Source organism: Vipera ursinii (genome assembly GCF_947247035.1).
Source record: "Vipera ursinii genome assembly, chromosome: Z".
NCBI classification, from domain to species: domain Eukaryota; kingdom Metazoa; phylum Chordata; class Lepidosauria; order Squamata; family Viperidae; genus Vipera; species Vipera ursinii.
Window position 1 is genome coordinate 23,618,825 of NC_139517.1, and position 18,630 is coordinate 23,637,454.

At 37.5% G+C, this 18,630-nt stretch overlaps 2 protein-coding genes across 2 annotated transcripts in view; one reads left to right on the top strand and one right to left on the bottom strand.

The window, feature by feature from the left end:
• The window catches only part of LOC310649192 (olfactory receptor 14A16-like), a gene marked incomplete at its 3' end in the record, with an annotated part of 233,675 nt that overhangs the window by 180,402 nt on the left and 34,643 nt on the right, over positions 1-18,630 (bottom strand). The gene's annotated exons all lie outside the window — the stretch shown is intronic.
• LOC310649201 (olfactory receptor 14A16-like) lies at positions 79-12,872 on the top strand (the record flags this gene model as incomplete). The annotated part of the gene is made up of 5 exons (XM_083377507.1): positions 79-88; positions 1,210-1,258; positions 2,312-2,603; positions 3,700-3,887; positions 11,918-12,872. 5 exons carry the CDS (start codon positions 79-81, stop codon positions 12,870-12,872), a joined length of 1,494 nt encoding a protein of 497 aa, XP_083233633.1.

Below are 18,630 nucleotides of genomic sequence, written 5' to 3' on the forward strand. Positions count from 1 at the left end.
TAACGATATAGAAGAAACCCCTAATTATGTAGCTGAGTGGGGATTGTAGAAGATTTGTAGGGGAAACTGGTCCAGAAGATGGCCCACGGTAAATTCAATGATGTTCTTGTTACCAATATTTGACTTTACATAAATAAATGAATGCTGCTCTGCTTTCTTTCCATTTGCAATGTCTTTTCTTTGTAAACGATGAAATATAGTTAGATAGATAGATAGATAGATAGATAGATAGATAGATAGATAGATAGATAGATAGATAGATAGATAGATAGATAGATAGATAGATGGATGGATGGATGGATGGATGGATGGATGGATGGATGGATGGATGGATGGATGGATGGATGAATGAATGAATGAATGAATGAATGAATGAATGAATGAATGAATGTTTTGCAGTGGGTGGACAGCACATAGTAAGTGCCACAGCAATTCTATTTCTATTTGCAAGTCTTTGTATTTTGTTATGTTCTCTCTTCTGTCTCTTCTATTCTGTTGTACCCAGGTACTGCCTTATCCACTATCTGGATTTTTTTTGTCTTTCTTATCAACAAGTATAATTATAATTTATTATGGCTTTCACCATCTTCTTCATTATGTTGGTTTGCAATAGACACTTTTGAGATTTATTTGAGTTGGATTGGATTGGATTCTTTGTTGGGAGAGCTATGATAGAGGCTTGCAGCATAAAGCTGATGAACAGAACTTCAAAGAAAAAAATATCTTAATATTTGCTAGCAATAATACTAGGAAAATCCCAATAAGGGAGAAGCAATTACCTTAATAAGGATAATCAGTGTTCAGAAGTTAAATCAAGAAATAAGCATCTCTGGGTATATATTCACAGATTCACAATACATTACCATGGGGGTGATAGATGGAAACAATAGGTTGTATTGTAGGCATCATGTTTCTATTACATAGTAAAGCTAAAGAAATCAATACAAAGGAGACAATGCTCCTTCCAAAGTCTGTTATCAGCTACATTCGATAGAGGAGCATAAGTGAGACTATATCCATACAAACATTTTGCTATCCAGATATTTGGACCATTGTTATTTCTGTCCATATTGCCTCCATTGGCATGTAAATTAAATACCAGAAAGTGTCTAATAAGTAAAGCCATCCACATTCCACATGAGTGGTATCAACCAGGTAACTTTCTCATTGGTGGAATTGGTTCTCAGTTAATTTATATTTCATCTCCAGAGATTTCCAATAAGAAACATCCTTCTCTTGATGAGATTGCCATCCAGATGTAAGTAAATAATGACAAACATAAAATGTCTGTCTCTGTCTCTTTCTATGTCTCCTCCCTCCATATATATACATACATAGATGACTCTGTTTCTTTGTGAAATTTTTACCTTTTTCTTTTCTTTTCACAGTATGCTGAAATTCTTCTTTGATAATAAAAGGAATGTCATGTTATATTTAAATGTACATGATGTGGAAATAGATTTGTATAAGAGTATGGCATCTATTGAATTAAATAACGAATGGCTTAAAAATGAACATTCAAATATCATGCTTCCAACCTAAGCAGTAAGAACATAACAATGATCTTTCTGGAAACTTTCTTTAGATTATTTATGAGACATATATTCCAGCTGTCTCCAATGAGTTTCCCTGTAGCTCAACCTCTTTCTTTTAGGAGTATCCCTAATACTCCTTTTATTACAATAATAATATGATGTTGGTTGGAGGGAAGGTAGGAGGGAAGAAGAAAGGAAGTTTATATTTTATATCTTAGAGGCTAGTTCCAGCTTGAATGAGAAGCTTTGCTCAAATTAAGACTTTTTAGGTAGGAATAGTAGGATATCTATACTGTATATATTTTGGAATTAATTATCAGAATGTTATTCCTGTGTGTGTGTGTTTAGCCGCTTCTTAGGAGAAAACAAAAGTAAGTAAAAATAAGAAACATTAACTGTGCTCATCTCTATGTGGATGCAGACTTGCAAAATGACTTAGTATCACTGTAAGGGCTTAGTCAGACCAATATTTAGACTTTATAAGGCAGAATCCTGTACAGATGCACAATTCTTAAATTAGTTTTTCCACTGTTTATTACAAGTTTGTATCTCCTAGGCTTTGTTCTGCTCAGTGTATATTTGATTAGGGTTTTTTTTTTTTGCCTTTACCCTGTATTTCTTCTTTTTCTTAAACATTCCTTCCCTCCTTCCCTGTAACAATGGTAATATATGATGCTTTAAAATGAATTTGCTTCACCTAAAGATGGAGTAGATGTAGTGCATGGATTGTAAGGGCTTTTTTCCTATGCAACTGAACATCAACGCTTTACTTTCAGAGTTGTACCAAAGTTATATCAACACATCCATGCCTTGGCATTTGCTGTTAAGGAGATCAATGAGAACTCAAAGCTCTTGCCAAATGTCACATTTGGGTTTCACATCTATGACAGCTATTACAATATGAGGTTGACTTATCGGACCACTCTTGACCTCCTTTTCAAATTAAACAGATTTTTCCCAAACTACAAATGTGATGGCCAGAAAGAACTACTAGCTGTCATTGGGAGCCTTGGTGCTGATGTTTCTTTCCATATATCAAAGATTACAGGTATCTATAAAATTCCACAGGTAGGAATCTTTATATAGAAATACAAATAGTGTGTTTTGTTTGCAAATCAAGTTGTTTGTTACTGTGGTTTGCATGGCCATAATTTGAAGGGTCAACTTGATTAAGGAATACATTGCAGGGATTAATGACTTCAGATGAGGGAAGACAAGACAAAAATGGATCTGATATTTTCAATCATTATTTCTCAGAGATTATGTGATTTGTGCTGTTAAACTAGGCTCAGATTTATCCAACTAATGTTGGATTGGGGTTTATTTTTTATCTTCATCTGAAATGCTTTGTGCTAGTGTGACATTCAATTTTTTTCTTTTTTTATTAACTTTTGGGGGAAAAGTGAGTCAAAAATATTAAATGTCCATAGTTTAACAATAAACTAGAAGAATAATGGTTTTTAGTTTTTCCCTGAATTTGCAAAAATATGTTTTGCAAACTGATACAAAAGAAATTTAACACATGTTCATTTTTACTCATATCTAAATAAATTTACTTTTTTATATACCGTAGTTTACTTATGGGTCTGTTGCCACAAGGAATAGTGATACAATGGAGCCACCATCATTTTATTGCATGGTACCCAATGAAGTTCACCAGTATCTCGGAATTATTCAATTATTACAATATTTTGGATGGACCTGGATTGGGATTTTTGCTGTGGATGATGATAGTGGTGAATATTTCTTACACATGATAGAACAATTATTTTACCAGAACAGTATATGCTCAGCCTTCACAAAGAGAATCCCCAAACAAGCCTCTTGGTATACTGAAGACCAAATGAACAATATGATCTCAACTATTTACCAGCTCTTAACACATGGCACAGCCAGTACATATATTGTCTATGGTGAAACCATAATAATGTCATGGTTGGTTCTCGTAGTAGGTTTTTTGCAGGAAGAAAATATATCATTAAGAAAAGTGTGGATTATGACATCTCAAATTGATTTTGCATTATCAAGCCTCCAAAGCAAAACAGTTCTGCAAGTGTTCCAAACCGTGATTTCTTTATCAATACACTCACAAGAGCTCCAAAACTTTAAAAAAATTCTTCAGAACCTAAAGCCTTGTAAGTTGCGGGGAAATGCTCTGTTCAAGGAATTTTGTGAGCAAGCCTTCAACTGTGAGTTTTCAAAAGCTCAGGAGCCAATGGAATTGAGTGGAATGTGTACTGGGGAGGAGAGGCTGCAGGATCTTCCTGGGTCTCTATTTGAACTGTTTGTGTTGGGACACAGCTACAGTATCTACAATGCTGTCTATGCTGTAGTCAATACCTTAAATGCAATGTATGCATCTAGAACCAACCATAAAATAATAATGGAGAGTAGAGGATATCAGGATCTCTGGCCTTGGCAGGTAACAACTACAGGATAAATAACTTCATGTCCATGAACATGTCAGTATACTGTGGAATAATATCAAATTGTCTCTTACAGAATGCAGAACCAATGATATAGTTCTCCACACCGTATTCATATATTGAAATAAATATTTTAAAATTGGAGTGTATAATTGAAGCACCCCCACAATTCAATTCAGTTTTGATTTGAAGAAACATGAAAAGTTACATAAATCTGTTTGCAAATAAATGTTTGTAAAAGTTGTTTCTATAACAAATAATTTACATTTTACTACAACAAAATTAAAATGTGAATAAAACTATTCAGTGTTCTCAGATCACTGGAAGTTGTATTTGAAATTCGTATCTGCTGCTATTGTTGCTTTTAAATAATTGTGTGAAAAATACAGCAAGTTTGATGTAGTGGTTGCAATACCAGTCTAGAAAGTAGGAGGCTGTGAGTACAAAGCCAGCTGGGTTAACTTGGGCCAGTCACTTTATATCAGTGCTAGGAAGGAAGCAATGGCAAACAATTGAAATCTGGCCAAGAAAACTGCAGGGATCAGGAGTAAACATTGACTCAGAGGCACAAAGAAATGAGGAAATTTAGATCATTTGTTTTAAAATATGTCTATATTTTATACATAAATATAAAAATATAATTTAAAATATAGGTGTAAACATTTATTCCTTTAAATGCAGTTTTGATCTCTGAAGAGTATCAAAGTTTTGCAAAATGTATAACTAATGTCACTTATCTACAACTCCTTTCTTCTTGGACTGCTAGGAATTTTAGTTCAACAAATCTATGTGGTGAAAAATTTCCTAACTTTAATGTTCATTAGATCTTCAGCTTACAAATATACAGCTAAATATGTTTTATTGATAAAGATAAAAATAAGTTATTTATTTATTTCATTTTATTTTTTTACCTTTTTGCAACTAGCTTTGCCAATTACTTGATAATATTGTATTTAACAACTCTGTTGGAGAAACAATTTCCTTTAATATAAATAGAGAAATCAGAGCTGGATTTGACATCACCAATTTGGTAATATTCCCAAATAATTCACTGCATAGAGTGAAAATTGGAAAGGTCCTGCACAATGTCCTAGCAGAAGAAGAATTTGTTATTAATGAAACCTTGATTGTGTGGCATAGAAATATTAACCAGGTGCGGTCTTTTAATATCTTTTGGGGCTATTTTATTCAGTAGATGAATATCAGAAAATGCAAAATCTGATCTTATATTGAACAAACAAATCTGATAATATATTTAAAGTTTCACATTAATTCAGATTTTTTGTTTTTAAGAAAAGAGTTTAAAGAGCTAATTATTTTACAAAAGATATAAACATTTCATCATTGTTATGTCAAAGAAATGTCATTTATGGAATTTTAGACAATGATTTGGGGATCTCAATAAATTGTTTGCTATAATAGCCATACCTAGTACTCTTATATAAAGCAATAGTCTAAATAAATAACATTTGTGGCACAATCTGAAGTTATCCATAATCGACAATAGATTGTGCAAATTCCAATTGTTATATTAGATTGTGCAAATTCCAATTGTTAATTTCAATATAACAATTGGAATTTGCATGACCTATTATTAATTTATTATCACTTATTAATTTTAAATTAATGTTAATTTCAAAATATAACGTGTTAGATTTTAATATTTCATATGAATAGTAACAGAGTAAGCACCTGTTACTCGTCCCAGCTTCTGCCAACCTAGCAGTTCAAAAGCACGTAAAAATGCAAGTAGAAAAATAGGGAGCACTACGGTGGGAAGGTAACAGCGTTCCGTGCACCTTTGGCGTCTAGTCATGACCACGGAGATGTCCTCAGACAAGCACTGGCTCTTTGGCTTTGAAACGGAGATGAGCACCGGCCCCTAGAGTCAGAAATGACTAGCACGCATGTGCGGGGGAACCTTTACCTTTACCTATGAATAGTTCAGCTGCTAATTACTTTTTATTTTTAATATCTTCTACTCTTATTTTCCCCAACTTGTGCTTATTAACAGACAAAGCCAACATCATTTTGCAGTCACTCCTGCAATTCTGGTTATCAGAAACAAAAGAAGGAAGGAAATAAATTTTGCTGTTATGACTGTATTCCATGTCCTGGGGGATGGTTGCAAACCAAAATGGTTGGTGATATAGTACACACACATTCATTCTTCTACATATCTATCTGTCAATCTGTCTATGTGTTTGTGTGTCTGTTTGTCTATCTGTCTGTCTGTCTATCATCTATTATCTATCATCTATCAACTATTATCTATCTATCTATCTATCTATCATCTATCTATTATCTATCTATCTATCTATCTATCTATTATCTATCTATCTATCTATCTATCTATCTATCTATCTATCTATCTATCTATCTATCTATCTTCTATCTATGTATGTATTATCTGTCCATCTATCTCTATATATTATCTCTGTCATCTAATAGGCCACAAAAATCAACTGAGCAACAATTATTATCTAGACCTATATACTGTTTCATAGTGGTTTACAACACTTTCTAAGCAGTTTGCAGAATCAATATATTACCCTGAACAATCTGGGTTTGACCGTTGAAGGCTGGAAAGCTAAATTAATCTGAAACCCATCAGGATTGAACTCCAGACTGTGGGCATAGTTAGCCTGCAATATTGCATTCTTACCACTGTGCCACCGGGTCTCTTTCTGAAAAGAAATAGGGAAGGTCTTTCTATTCAGAGGATGGGGCCAGTGATTGAGGAGTCATACTTACATGCACTTTGCCGATTACAATCTCTAATACATGAGATAAATTATGGACCAATTGTAGTTTCTGAATGTCTTTTAAGACATACATGGAATAGTCTAGTGATGACCCAAAAGTGTTTTTTTTTTCTTTTCTTCAAAAGACAACTGGACTTTCTTGTTTTTCTTTGAAGATGTTTTGCTTCTCATCCAAGAAGCTTCTTCAGCTCTGACTGGATGGTGGGGAATGGAAGTATTTATATTCTTTGCAGAACAATCCATCTACATTTAAAAGACAAAGACCACTCTTTTGAAGACAGCAAAGTCCACAATTTAGACAGAGAGGACTGCTGGTTTGACAGAAGGGTCAAAGAGGCCACTTTGTCAAAACTGAACAGCCCTCTCTCAACAAAGGGAGAGGGATAAATTATCTAACTTCTGTCTACAACACAGTCCTTTCAGCAGTTCCAAGAAGGCTCCACCCACATTTGCACTATTCAGGTGACCCTGTGGACATGGATAAACCTCCAAGTGGCCTCAACAACTCTCTAAAAGAATACAAATGACAAGATTTCTGCAAGGAATATAATTCCTTCCATTTCCCATCATCCAGTCAGAGCTGAAGAATCTTCTTGGAGGAGAAGAGAAACATCTTCAAAGAAAAACAAGAACACCTAGTTCCTCTTGAAAAAGTACCTGTGGGACAACCATGACTTGGAAGTCTAGTGAAGAGTTATACATATAACCATAAAATACATTTACAATGAATAGCCACAAATTTTAGTGAAATGACCATTGCTTTATCTATCTAAGATAGTTCTGGTTGTTGTTAGCAAATATAACAGTGTTTGTTTACAACATTCCTTTATTTATTAATACTAATTCAACAAAGTAGAAACTCTTTTTGAATACCTGCAAATTCTCCATTATCTTTAATTTCTTTAAATTAGTTCTTTCTTTAATTAGTTATCAATCTTTTATTTTTTACACAATATAAATAAGTTGGTGATTTGTTAGAACACCCCTTCACCAGAAAAAAATAACTTCTTTCCCTCCCTCCCTCCCTCCCTCCTTCCTTCCTTCCTTCTTTCTTTCCTTCCTTCCTTCCTTCCTTCCTTCCTTCCTTTCTTCCTTCCTTCCTTCCTTCCTTTTTTCCTTCCTCAGGTCATCAATTCATACCTGAGGCCTGGTGAGAACTGAATTAAATCAGGGCATTCCAAAGATCCAAACTTGGTAATCTCCACATAGCTTGATATCTATTAATATGCATTTTTGAAGTAATTAGTTCATAAGGAAATGCATAAATTTCCTTACAACAGTAAATCAAATTTCCTTACAACACTAAATAAAAACTACTCTTGAAGTTGACAAAAATTACCTCGTGTTCACACATTAATTATTGCAAATCTGTTCTTGAAGATGCAGAAAAATGTTTCAGATGCCAAGAAGATCAATATCCTGGCAAGAACCAAGATCAATGCATCCCCAAAATTGCAACCTTTCTATCCATTAGGAATAAGTTTAACTTCAGCTGCAGGATTTTTTACCTTGATCACAGTCCTTGTGCTAGGAATTTTTATTAAGAAAAAAGACACTCCCATTGTCAAAGCCAACAATTTGGTCATCAGCTACATTCTTATGATTTCTCTCCTGTTTTGTTTTCTCTGTCCTGTGCTTTTTATTGGATGACCCAGAAAGATGACCTGTCTTTTCCAGCAACCTGCTTTTGGTATAATCTTCTCTATAGCCATTTCTTGTGTATTGGCAAAAACCGCTACTGTAATTATAGCATTCATGGTCACCAAGCCAGGATCCAGAATGAGGAAATGGGTGGGGAAAAGGCTGGCCACATTTATTGTTCTTTGCTGTAATCTGAATCAGGGAGTGATTTGTGTAGTTTGGTTAACAAGCTCTCCTCCATTTCCAGATATTGATACTCAATCTTTAGCCAAAAATATCATATTAAAATGTAACGAAGGGTCCATTGCTATGTTCTACATTGTCATGGGCTATTTGGGCTTCTTATCCATTATAAGTTTTACTGTAGCTTTTATAGCCAGAAAGTTACCAGATTGTTTCAATGAAGCTAAGTTTATTACTTTCAGTATGCTCATCTTTTGCATTGTCTGGATTTCATTTGTTCCTACTTACATAAGTACCAAAGGCAAATATATGGTAGCTGTAGAAACCTTCTCAATTTTAACTTCAAGTGCTAGCTTATTGGGATGTATATTTTTTCCTAAATGTGACATTATTTTAATGAAGCCTGAACTGAACATTAGGGAGCAGTTAGTAAAGAGAACATATGGGAAAAACTAAGAATGCTCTATATGTATCCCTTATGACAGTCAATTTTTTATTCATATAACCAATGGAAATATAACCAATATGTACATACAACAATACATACAAAAAGACTGAAAGCCTATGATGAATAATATGTTTATTTCCACCAATTTCTCTGTTATCTGTACATTTTTATTTTTTTATTTTAATCCCATTTATATCCCGCCCTTCTCTGAAGACTCAGGGCAGCTTACAATTTAAAGCACAAATCAATGTGCTCAGCAATAGCCTTCATTCTATGTATATGCCTGCTTATTAGGGCTTTTGCCCCCCCCCCAAGCGGCATTTTTACAAAGTCAGCTTATTGCCCCCAACAATCTGGCTCCTCATTTTACCTACCTCGGAAGGATGGAAGGCTGAGTCAACCTTGAGCCTGGTGGGATGCGAACCTGCACTAATTGCAGGCAGCTGGTGTTACTTAAGGAGGCATTAGCCCACTGCCCCACCAAGGCTCTTTTTAACTGACTCTATTGTTACTTTACTACCTAGGGATGCTTACATATTATGTTCTTTTGGAAGTTCACTAGAAGTTTAGAAGTTGTAATAAACAAAGAGACAAAATCATAATAAATAAACTAAGAAGAACAAAAAGAAGAACAAAAACAACTCTGCTTCTGACTCTAGTTTCTTGGGGGGGAAATCTTGGTAAGAAAGACCCTCAAAATGGCAACAAAGTTCTGATAAACATAAACACACACACCCCTCTTCTGCCTTACATCTAGAGCAGGAGAAAGGTCAGTAAGAAACAAATAACAAGAGAACTGAAGAATAGTTATTCATAGCTGGTAACAGTAAGCAAACAGTGTGGGCGTTTGCGGGAAGGATAGTAGATTGCTCAGCTTTATTGAGAAGATAAATATATTTGTTAGTTCCTCAGGTGAATACACAAAGAAAAGGAAATTTATTTATTGATTTATTTTTAAGCAAATGAGAAATAGACCTGTTGGGCCAAAAATCTGCATTAAAAAGCATTTTAAGAAAGATGAATGTCAATACCTAGAAGGATAAGAAGTTAACCAATCCTGGCAATGATGAGCAGGTTCTGGGACAAAATTGGATGGAGTTTGTATCTCTGAATGGATCATTCTTTTTTTCTTTTCTTTTCTTTTCTTTTTTTTTGCCACTGTCTCTTCTCTAAAGCACAATTTAATGAAATAAAAGTTTGGAGACATGGCATTTAAGGAATGGATTCAAACTGTATTTGGAGATCTTCTAAGGCTTAGCATATTTTGTCATAGACACACCTCACCACCAGGTTGCTTGCTGCTTAAACTTAAATAAAAGTTAAGTACAATTTAACTCCATGAAACTCCATGAAACACTCTTGGGAAAAGAGGTGGTTTATTCTACTCTTTCCTGTGTGTATTTGGGCAAAAATAAATAAATAAAATAAAACAGACTCAGGTATAGATCCTCAAATTTTAACAGCCCTGATTTCAGCTAGAGGTGAGCAGTTTTCTAAATCACATTCAGTACAAATTTAAACTTCTGGGTTTCATTTCTAAATTTAATATGGTAACTATGTAAGGAAGTAGTGATACTGAGTTAGACATTTTAAAATTAAAATAATGTATGTTTATGCTTAAAATTCTAATAAAAGCTTCTGTGCAAATCTTTTTATGAAAAGAAATTAATTAAGTGCACAGTTCATGTCTGAAATTTTGCCAGATATTTATGCAAGGAACAATGGGTTTTAGTAAAACAAAAATACTTTATCGTGCCTATTTTGTTAAGCATAGGTTAATGCCTGCATCTTTTGATATTTATGTCAGATATTATAGGTAAAGCAAGAGATTCACGCAAGGCTTTCATGATATTCTGATAGGAATGGTGTTTTTAATTTACAAAATCATTCTATTCATGATGATTTGCACTGTGTTCAATGGGATGTATTCTCATGTAGTGTGGAAAAACTTACTATCCTTTTAAATCTGAGAATTTTGTTGACAAGTTGCTTAGTATATTTTCATACAGTTTACATAAGGATGTTATATGTATGGAAAAGATCAGCAGAAAATCTGCTATTGTTACTTTTTTCTATTTTAGCTAGGAGATTTTTTTTTACAACGGACATAGGACTTTTACATTTTTCATTATGAAATCTCCAGTACACTTTGCCAATATTTAATTTATAATTCCTTTCAATAGGAAAACTCTACTGCTTTAAACAGTTTAGGATTTTTCCTAGTAATTTATTTCTTGAATGGCTGGGTGAAAGAATGGGGAAGAATGGATTTAGAGGAGAGAGAGAATAGAGATTTTTTTAATCTATTATTATACATATAGGAAATATACATGTGGTTGTATATCACAACTGAAACAATGCCCATTTATCCATGTGTCTCAATATGGGATGCGATAACATAAATTAGGTTCTGTATGGTGATGTCTTAAGCTTATATCACTGTAATCCTAGGAATATCTGCATGCATGCCAATTTGAAGAATGCATATAAATATCATCCTCAATAATATATTGATGCTGAAAGTAATTTCACTATTTAATAGTGGAACAAAATTTGGAATGGGTAAGATAAATAAGAGTTAACATAGACCAATATTTACTGATGTTCAAAGACTCCCAAATGTTAAAAAAAATTAATAAATCTGTACAATAATATTATTGGCCCCACATGTGTATCCTGAATTAACAGGCTATTTTTCACCCACTGTTTCCAAAAGAGTTGAAGTAAGTTTGATGAGATTACAATTTAGTTCAAGAGAGTTGATGGCAAAATAATTTATCATTTATTAATCTCAGAGAATATTTCAACTAAGGTTCTCAGATGATGATATTATTAATTCTGGAAAAAAGTATTTTTTCTCTAAATGTATATCCTTTCCTGTAAGAAATCATTGACCATTCTGTAATCTACTCTTTGCAGAACATTTGGAATAAATGAAATGGGCAACCGATCCATTGTGACAGAGTTCCTTTTAATGGGATTTGCAGATGATCATGAAACACAGATTTTGCATTTAGTGATGTTTCTGTTTATATATTTAACAGCTCTAGCGGGAAATCTTCTGATCATAGTGGCTGTCACCCTAGACCATTATCTTCACAATCCTATGTATTTCTTTTTGGTCCACCTGTCATTTTTAGATCTCTGCTATATTTCTACTACAGTTCCTAAATCCATAGCTATTTCAATTACAAAAAACAGAATAGTAACAGTTGCTGAATGTGCTGCACAGCTATTTTTTATTGTTACTTATGTTAGTGGTGAACTTTTTTTGCTCACTGCCATGGCCTATGACCGTTATGTAGCCATCTGCCACCCTCTGCAATACAGTATGATCATGAACTGGAGTGCCTGCATTCAGATGGCAGCTGCTGCCTGGATAAGCAGCCTGATTCACGCAGCATTAGAAACCATTCTAACTTTCAGAGTGGACTTTTGTGGATCCAATAAAATTAGACAATTTTTCTGTGATATGCCTCTGTTGCAAAAAATGTCTTGCACCAACTCAAATGTTCACACATTTCTCATTCTCATCCTTGGGGTCATTTTAATCACATTTTGTGGTGGAGTCCTGTTTGCTTCTTATGGGTATATCTTTTCAACAGTGCAAAAGATAACATCAGTTCATGCAAGAATCAAAACTTTCTCAACCTGCATTCCTCATCTGACTGTGTTTTTCTTATTTGTTACCACTGCTGCATTTTCATATATGATTCCGAAAAATATTTCTACCCCAATTATGGATGTGGTTTCTGCATGCCTGTATACACTTTTGCCACCGGTTCTAAATCCCATCATTTACAGTTTAAGGAATAAGAATATACAAAAATCTGTGTGGAAAATATCCACTAGATTAAAACATTTCCTACAATGATTGCAAACATTCTTAGAAGGGTTATGCAAGGAACTTATTATTTTATATCAGGGCACATCAGCTACTGTGTGGAGACTAGAGATTTGAAATGTATTTGTTGACAGACAGTTCTAGAATCCAATACGTAAAATATTGGCCTATCTCCTTTCTCCACCCCACTTCACTGCTCACTTTCTCTCTTATCTTTTTAGAATTGGAAATTAAAAATTAAAGCAACTTGAATTTCAAGTACAGCTTGCATGGTCCGTTAATTTTAAACTGTTTTTGTCTGATATTCTTCACTTGCAAAAGGCAGCTTTGGTGTAATTATAAAGTTCTCCAAATGACCTTGTTCTGAAGCTGAGTGAAGGGAAAGATATAAACTATATTATTTAAAACCAAAAATCTGATAACTATCTGAGAAACCATTGTAGTTAAAATCCCATGCTTGCCAAATTACAGATAAGTTCATACACAAGAGGTCTAAAACAGGGATATCAGTGATGGTGATTTTAGAATGATAAATTTTTGATGGCAACATTTAGGGAATTGATTGTAAAAAAGCAAAATTGTTTATTAATCTCAGAATATTTTAATAGTGTTTTTCAGATGACCATAGTGTCATTCTGGAAGTTAACTGTTTATTTGTTTTTTCCAGAAGATTAGAACAACTTTTAGAAGATAACTTTATGGTCCATCCTTGTAATAAATAATTGGTTGTGTATATATATTACAAACAATTTAGGGTCTTCCAATACTCCTTCTTTCTAAGCTATTAAGATCTGTCCTAATTCATTCAAAGGGGTTCTCAAGACTTGGGAAGAGTTTTCTGGATAGAAAATTGCTTCAGAGAATCAAAATCTCACTAATTCTAAAGGCCCCTATAGCAAAATCCTGGGATTCCACATGCTGCTTAGATTTCTATTAAGACAATGTTTCATTGACATCATACAAAATTTATCAGGAAAGTTTCATTTAGTACTACTGATTTAAGTGGCAAAGCTTTTCTCCCCTGTCCCCAACGGTTAAAATATAAACGTTTAACACAAACTATTTAACACCTCGTCTCCACATCTACAAAACTTTTTATTAGATTTTTAACTTTAATTTTTACTATTAACAAAAAAATGAACTTGTAAAATAATTTACACACTAAAGGAACTTCTTGGAAAACTACAAATCATCTTTTACTAAACTTTTAAGGAGCTTCTTAGATATGCTCCTTAATATACTTTCTCAAAAAAAAAAAAATACCTGATACTTTCCTATCCTTTCTTTCCCTCATTGTATTACTATAAAGGTAAAGGTTCCCCCACACATGCGTGCTAGTCGTTTCCGACTTTAGGGGCCGGTGCTCATCTCCGTTTCAAAGCCGAAGAGCCAGCGCTTGTCTGAGGACGTCTCCGTGGTCATGTGGCCGGCATGACTAGACGCCAGAGGCGCACGGAACGCTGTTACCTTCCCACCGTAGTGGTCCCTATTTTTCTACTTGCATTTTTACATGCTTTCAAACTGCTAGGTTGGCAGAAGCTGGGATGAGTAACAGGCACTCACTCTGTTACGCGGCACTCGGGATTCGACCCGCCAAACTGCCGACCTTCTGATCGACAAGCTCAGCGTCCTAACCCACTGAGCCACCGCGTCCCTTCTATGTATTACTATTTAAGATTAATAATTCAAGTCTTTTGCTTTCAATATGAATTATTCTGGACCCAATATTTTTTTTATAAAAAAGAGAATGGGTGTTTTGCATTATTTCAAAAGATCATAAAAAGGTCTTGTAAATTTATTTTGATTTATTTTCTTCTTGGTACATTATGGCTACACTTTCTTCACTGTGGTGAAGACTCTCTTAGTTGAACAGATTTTTTTTTCTCAACCTGAACTCTACACTTAGCAGACTTTTTTTTACCATTATTATGATTATCTTTACTCTGTTGTTTTTCATGTACACTGAGTTTCTGCATCACAGACAAATTCCTTGTGTGTCTAATCACACTTGGCCAAATCAACCTCTTCTCTTCTCTTCTCTTCTCTTCTCTTCTCTTCTCTTCTCTTCTCTTCTCTTCTCTTCTCTTCTCTGCTCTGCTCTGCTGTGATATGCTTTTTTCATAACTAAAACAAAAGAAAACAAAAAAAATCCCTGCTAAAATGTAGCATGGAATTTTTTATGCAGTTCTTTACCATGTTTGAATCTTATAATTACCGTAGATTCCGGCGTATAAGACTACTTTTTAACCCATGCAAATCTTCTCAAAAATCAGGGGTCGTCTTATATCCGGGTGCTGAAACTTTAGGGACAGGGCTGGCTGGAAAACCTGGAGCGGATCTTCCATTTAGTCTGCGCAGGGAAAGCGGGACCAATTGGAGTAGAAGCTGCAGTCTGTGATTTTTTACAGGCTGGGGTCTGGGCTTTTTCCTTCTAAAGTTGAAGAGCAGCTGTAGGCAGGTGGTGAATGCAAGAGCAACTTGAAAGGCAGGTGGGGAATGCATAGCCAGAGCAGCAGCTTAGCTTTAAGGACAAATTTGACTCAGGAACTGGGCAGGCTGGCTGGAAAACCTGGAGCGGATCTCCCATTTGGTCTTTTTTTTTAATCCCATTTATATCCCACCCTTCTCCGAAGACTCAGGGCGGCTTACAATTTAAAGCACAAATCAATGTGCTTAGCAATAGCCTTCATTCTATGTATATGCCTGCCTATTAGAGCTTTCACCCCCCCCCACAAGCAGCATTATTACAAAGTCAGCTTATTGCTCCCAACAATCTGAGTCCTCATTTTACCTACCTCGGAATGATGGAAGGCTGACTCAACCTTGAGCCTGGTGGGATGAGAACCTGCACTAATTGCAGGCAGCTGGGGTTACTTAAAGCTCTGCGCAGGGAAAGCTTTAGAGTGAATTAGGAAAAGTGAAAAAGTGAATTAGGAAAATAGGAAAACGGTTGCTGGAATGGGGTACGTGTAGTTTAATGAAGAGACGGGTGAGGGGTGACACGATAGCAGTGATCCAATATCTCAGGGGCTGCCACAAAGAACAGGGAGCCAAGCTATTCTCCAAAGCACCTGAAAGCAGGACAAGAAGCAATGGATGGAAACTAGTCAAGGAGAGAAGCAACCTAGAACTAAGGAGAAACTTCCTGACAGTTAGAACAATTAACCAGTGGAACAACCTGCCTCCAGAAGTGGTGAATGCTCCAACACTGGAAGGTTTTAAGAAGAGACTGGACAGCCATTTGTCTGAAATGGTATAGGGTTTCCTGCCTTAGCAGGGGGTTGGACTAGATGACCTCCAAGGTCCCTTCCAACTTATTATTATTATTATTATTATTATTATTATTATTATTATTATTATTATTATTATTATTATTATTATTAAGTTTAATCCACTTGCACTGTTTTATGTTTACATTGAAGGAGGCGGTGGTGAGACCTCTCCTCAAGAAGCCTGCCTTGGACCCAGCTGTATTGAACAACTTTCGTCCAGTCTCCAACCTTCGCTTTCTTGCGAAGGTTGTTGAGAGTGTGGTGGCGCATCAGCTTCCTATGGTCCTGGATGAAGCGGATTATCTGGACCCCTACCAATCAGGTTTCAGGCCCGGGTACAGCACGGAGACGGCATTGGTCGCTCTGGTGAATGATCTCTGGAGGGCTCGGGACAGGGGACATTCCTCTGTCTTAGTCCTATTAGACCTCTCGGCGGCTTTCGATACCATCGACCATGGTATCTTGCTGCGGCGTCTCAGGGGATTGGGAGTGGGAGGTGAATCATATCGGGAAACCAGGAGTTTCCAAGCCGCAAAGAAAAAGCCGGCCCGGCTGACATTTGACAGTTGACAGCTGTCAAATGGCCGCCCGAAGCAACGGCGCACGCACACCGCCCAGCCGGCCACCATTCCCGTTGACAGCTGTCAAAAGGGCTGCCGGAGGCCAACACGCACGCACCAGATTTGACAGTTCCTGGAACTGTCAAATCCGCAGTCTTCAACCCGGTCCTCCGAACTGAGCTAAGCGCTCAGCTGAGAGGAATTCCCCGACAGCCGCCGAGCTGTCAAAGTACTGTTTGTTGATTGGCCGTCCTCCGAACGGCGGGGAAATACCGCTACCCGATTGGCTGTTTGTTTTGACAGTTCGCTATATAAGCCCGGATTGTTTTGACAGTCAGCTGCCGGGAGCTGAACCGAATAAACCCTTTGAATCTTGCCTTTGGTCTCGCGTCTGTCTTTTTAAAGACAATTCACCTGGCGACGAAGGTGGGATCCCGGTACTATAGAGCTGCCAACTGAGCCGAGTCACACCGCAAAGGAGTTCCGATCCCTCCCGCTGACGAGTCACTGCTGAAGCCACTTGGAGGGCAAAGGAACCCTTTTCAGCAGCTTGGACAGTACTGTGGACCCAGGCCATGGCAAACTTAGGTCACGTCAGAGAATTCGACGTCCGCCATCCTGAAGGATGGGAGTCGCACTGTGGACAAATTGAAGGCTACCTCGTTGTCAATAAGATAACAGAGGACCGCCACAAAGCTGCCGCCCTCCTCTGTCTCAGCGGGCCCACCGTCTATGACATCGCCGTAGGGCTTTGCAGCCCTGACCCCATCGCCACCGTCCCGTACGCCGTGCTGACTGACCGCCTCAGCAAGCATTTCATGCCCCGTCGGTCCGAGCTATTCTGGCGCCTCCATTTCGCCCGCCGCCACCAGCAACCGGGCGAAACTACCACAGCTTTCATCGCGGCGGTACGTCACGCCGCCCGCAGGTGCCAATTTCCCGACCTGGAAGACCGTATCAGAGACCAGGTTATCGCCGGCCTCTCTAACGAGCGGCTCCAGCGGAAGCTGGTAGCCAGGCCCACGATGGACCTCGCTCAACTCACGTTAGAGATCATGGCCTACGAAGATAGCCACCGTGAGGTCTCTCCGGTGTACAGAGGCAGCCCGGCCGGCTCAGTCCACCACGCCAGGGAGCCGGACGACGAGCAACCAGAGACCTACACCGGCGTCGACGACATCATGACCCGTTTCAGCAAGATGAGCGCCGACCACGGAAAGAACCGCAGGCCGTCCAGACCAGCCGGTTCGGGTTCAAGGCCCACCGCCACAGGGCTAAAACCAAAGTGTGCCAGCTGCGGCGGGGCTCACGCCAGAGCCACATGCCGTTTCAGAAATGCCAAATGCCACGGATGCGGGAAGACCGGGCACATTCGCTCAGCATGCCGCAGTTTGAACCGGGAAACCCTCCACGAGCTTGAGGAAATTCCGGCAGGTAGGACCCAGGTCCCTTCCCCAGCCAAGGGAATTCCCCGGCCCTCAGTCTTGTCCATACGAGCCAAAGCAAAAAGGTCGCCCATCCATCAGTTACAACCCAAAATTAAAATTTGGGTTAAAATTCTAGGGGTGCCCTGTGAAATGGAGGTCGACTCCGGCTCCTCAGTTTCAATAATGTCGTGGGACACTCTCAGAAAAATCGGGTTAAAAAATAGACGCCGTATTCCCCTGCAGCCCTCCAAAATACTCCTCGCAGATTTCCAGGGAGCTGCTATTCAATTAAAGGGACAGGCACGAGTAAAAGTAGAATATAAAAAGTTCCTGGGACATTTAACGATCCAGATCACTGAGGCACCCAGGTCCACCCTCCTTGGGTTAGACTGGTTTGAGGCTCTGGGCATCCAACTAGAGGGCACCAACCGTATACAATCCCAAACATTAGAACAGGTTTGCCAGGCGTTCGCAGACGTTTTCGACGGAATGCTTGGCAAATACACAGGCACCCCTATAGACCTCAAAT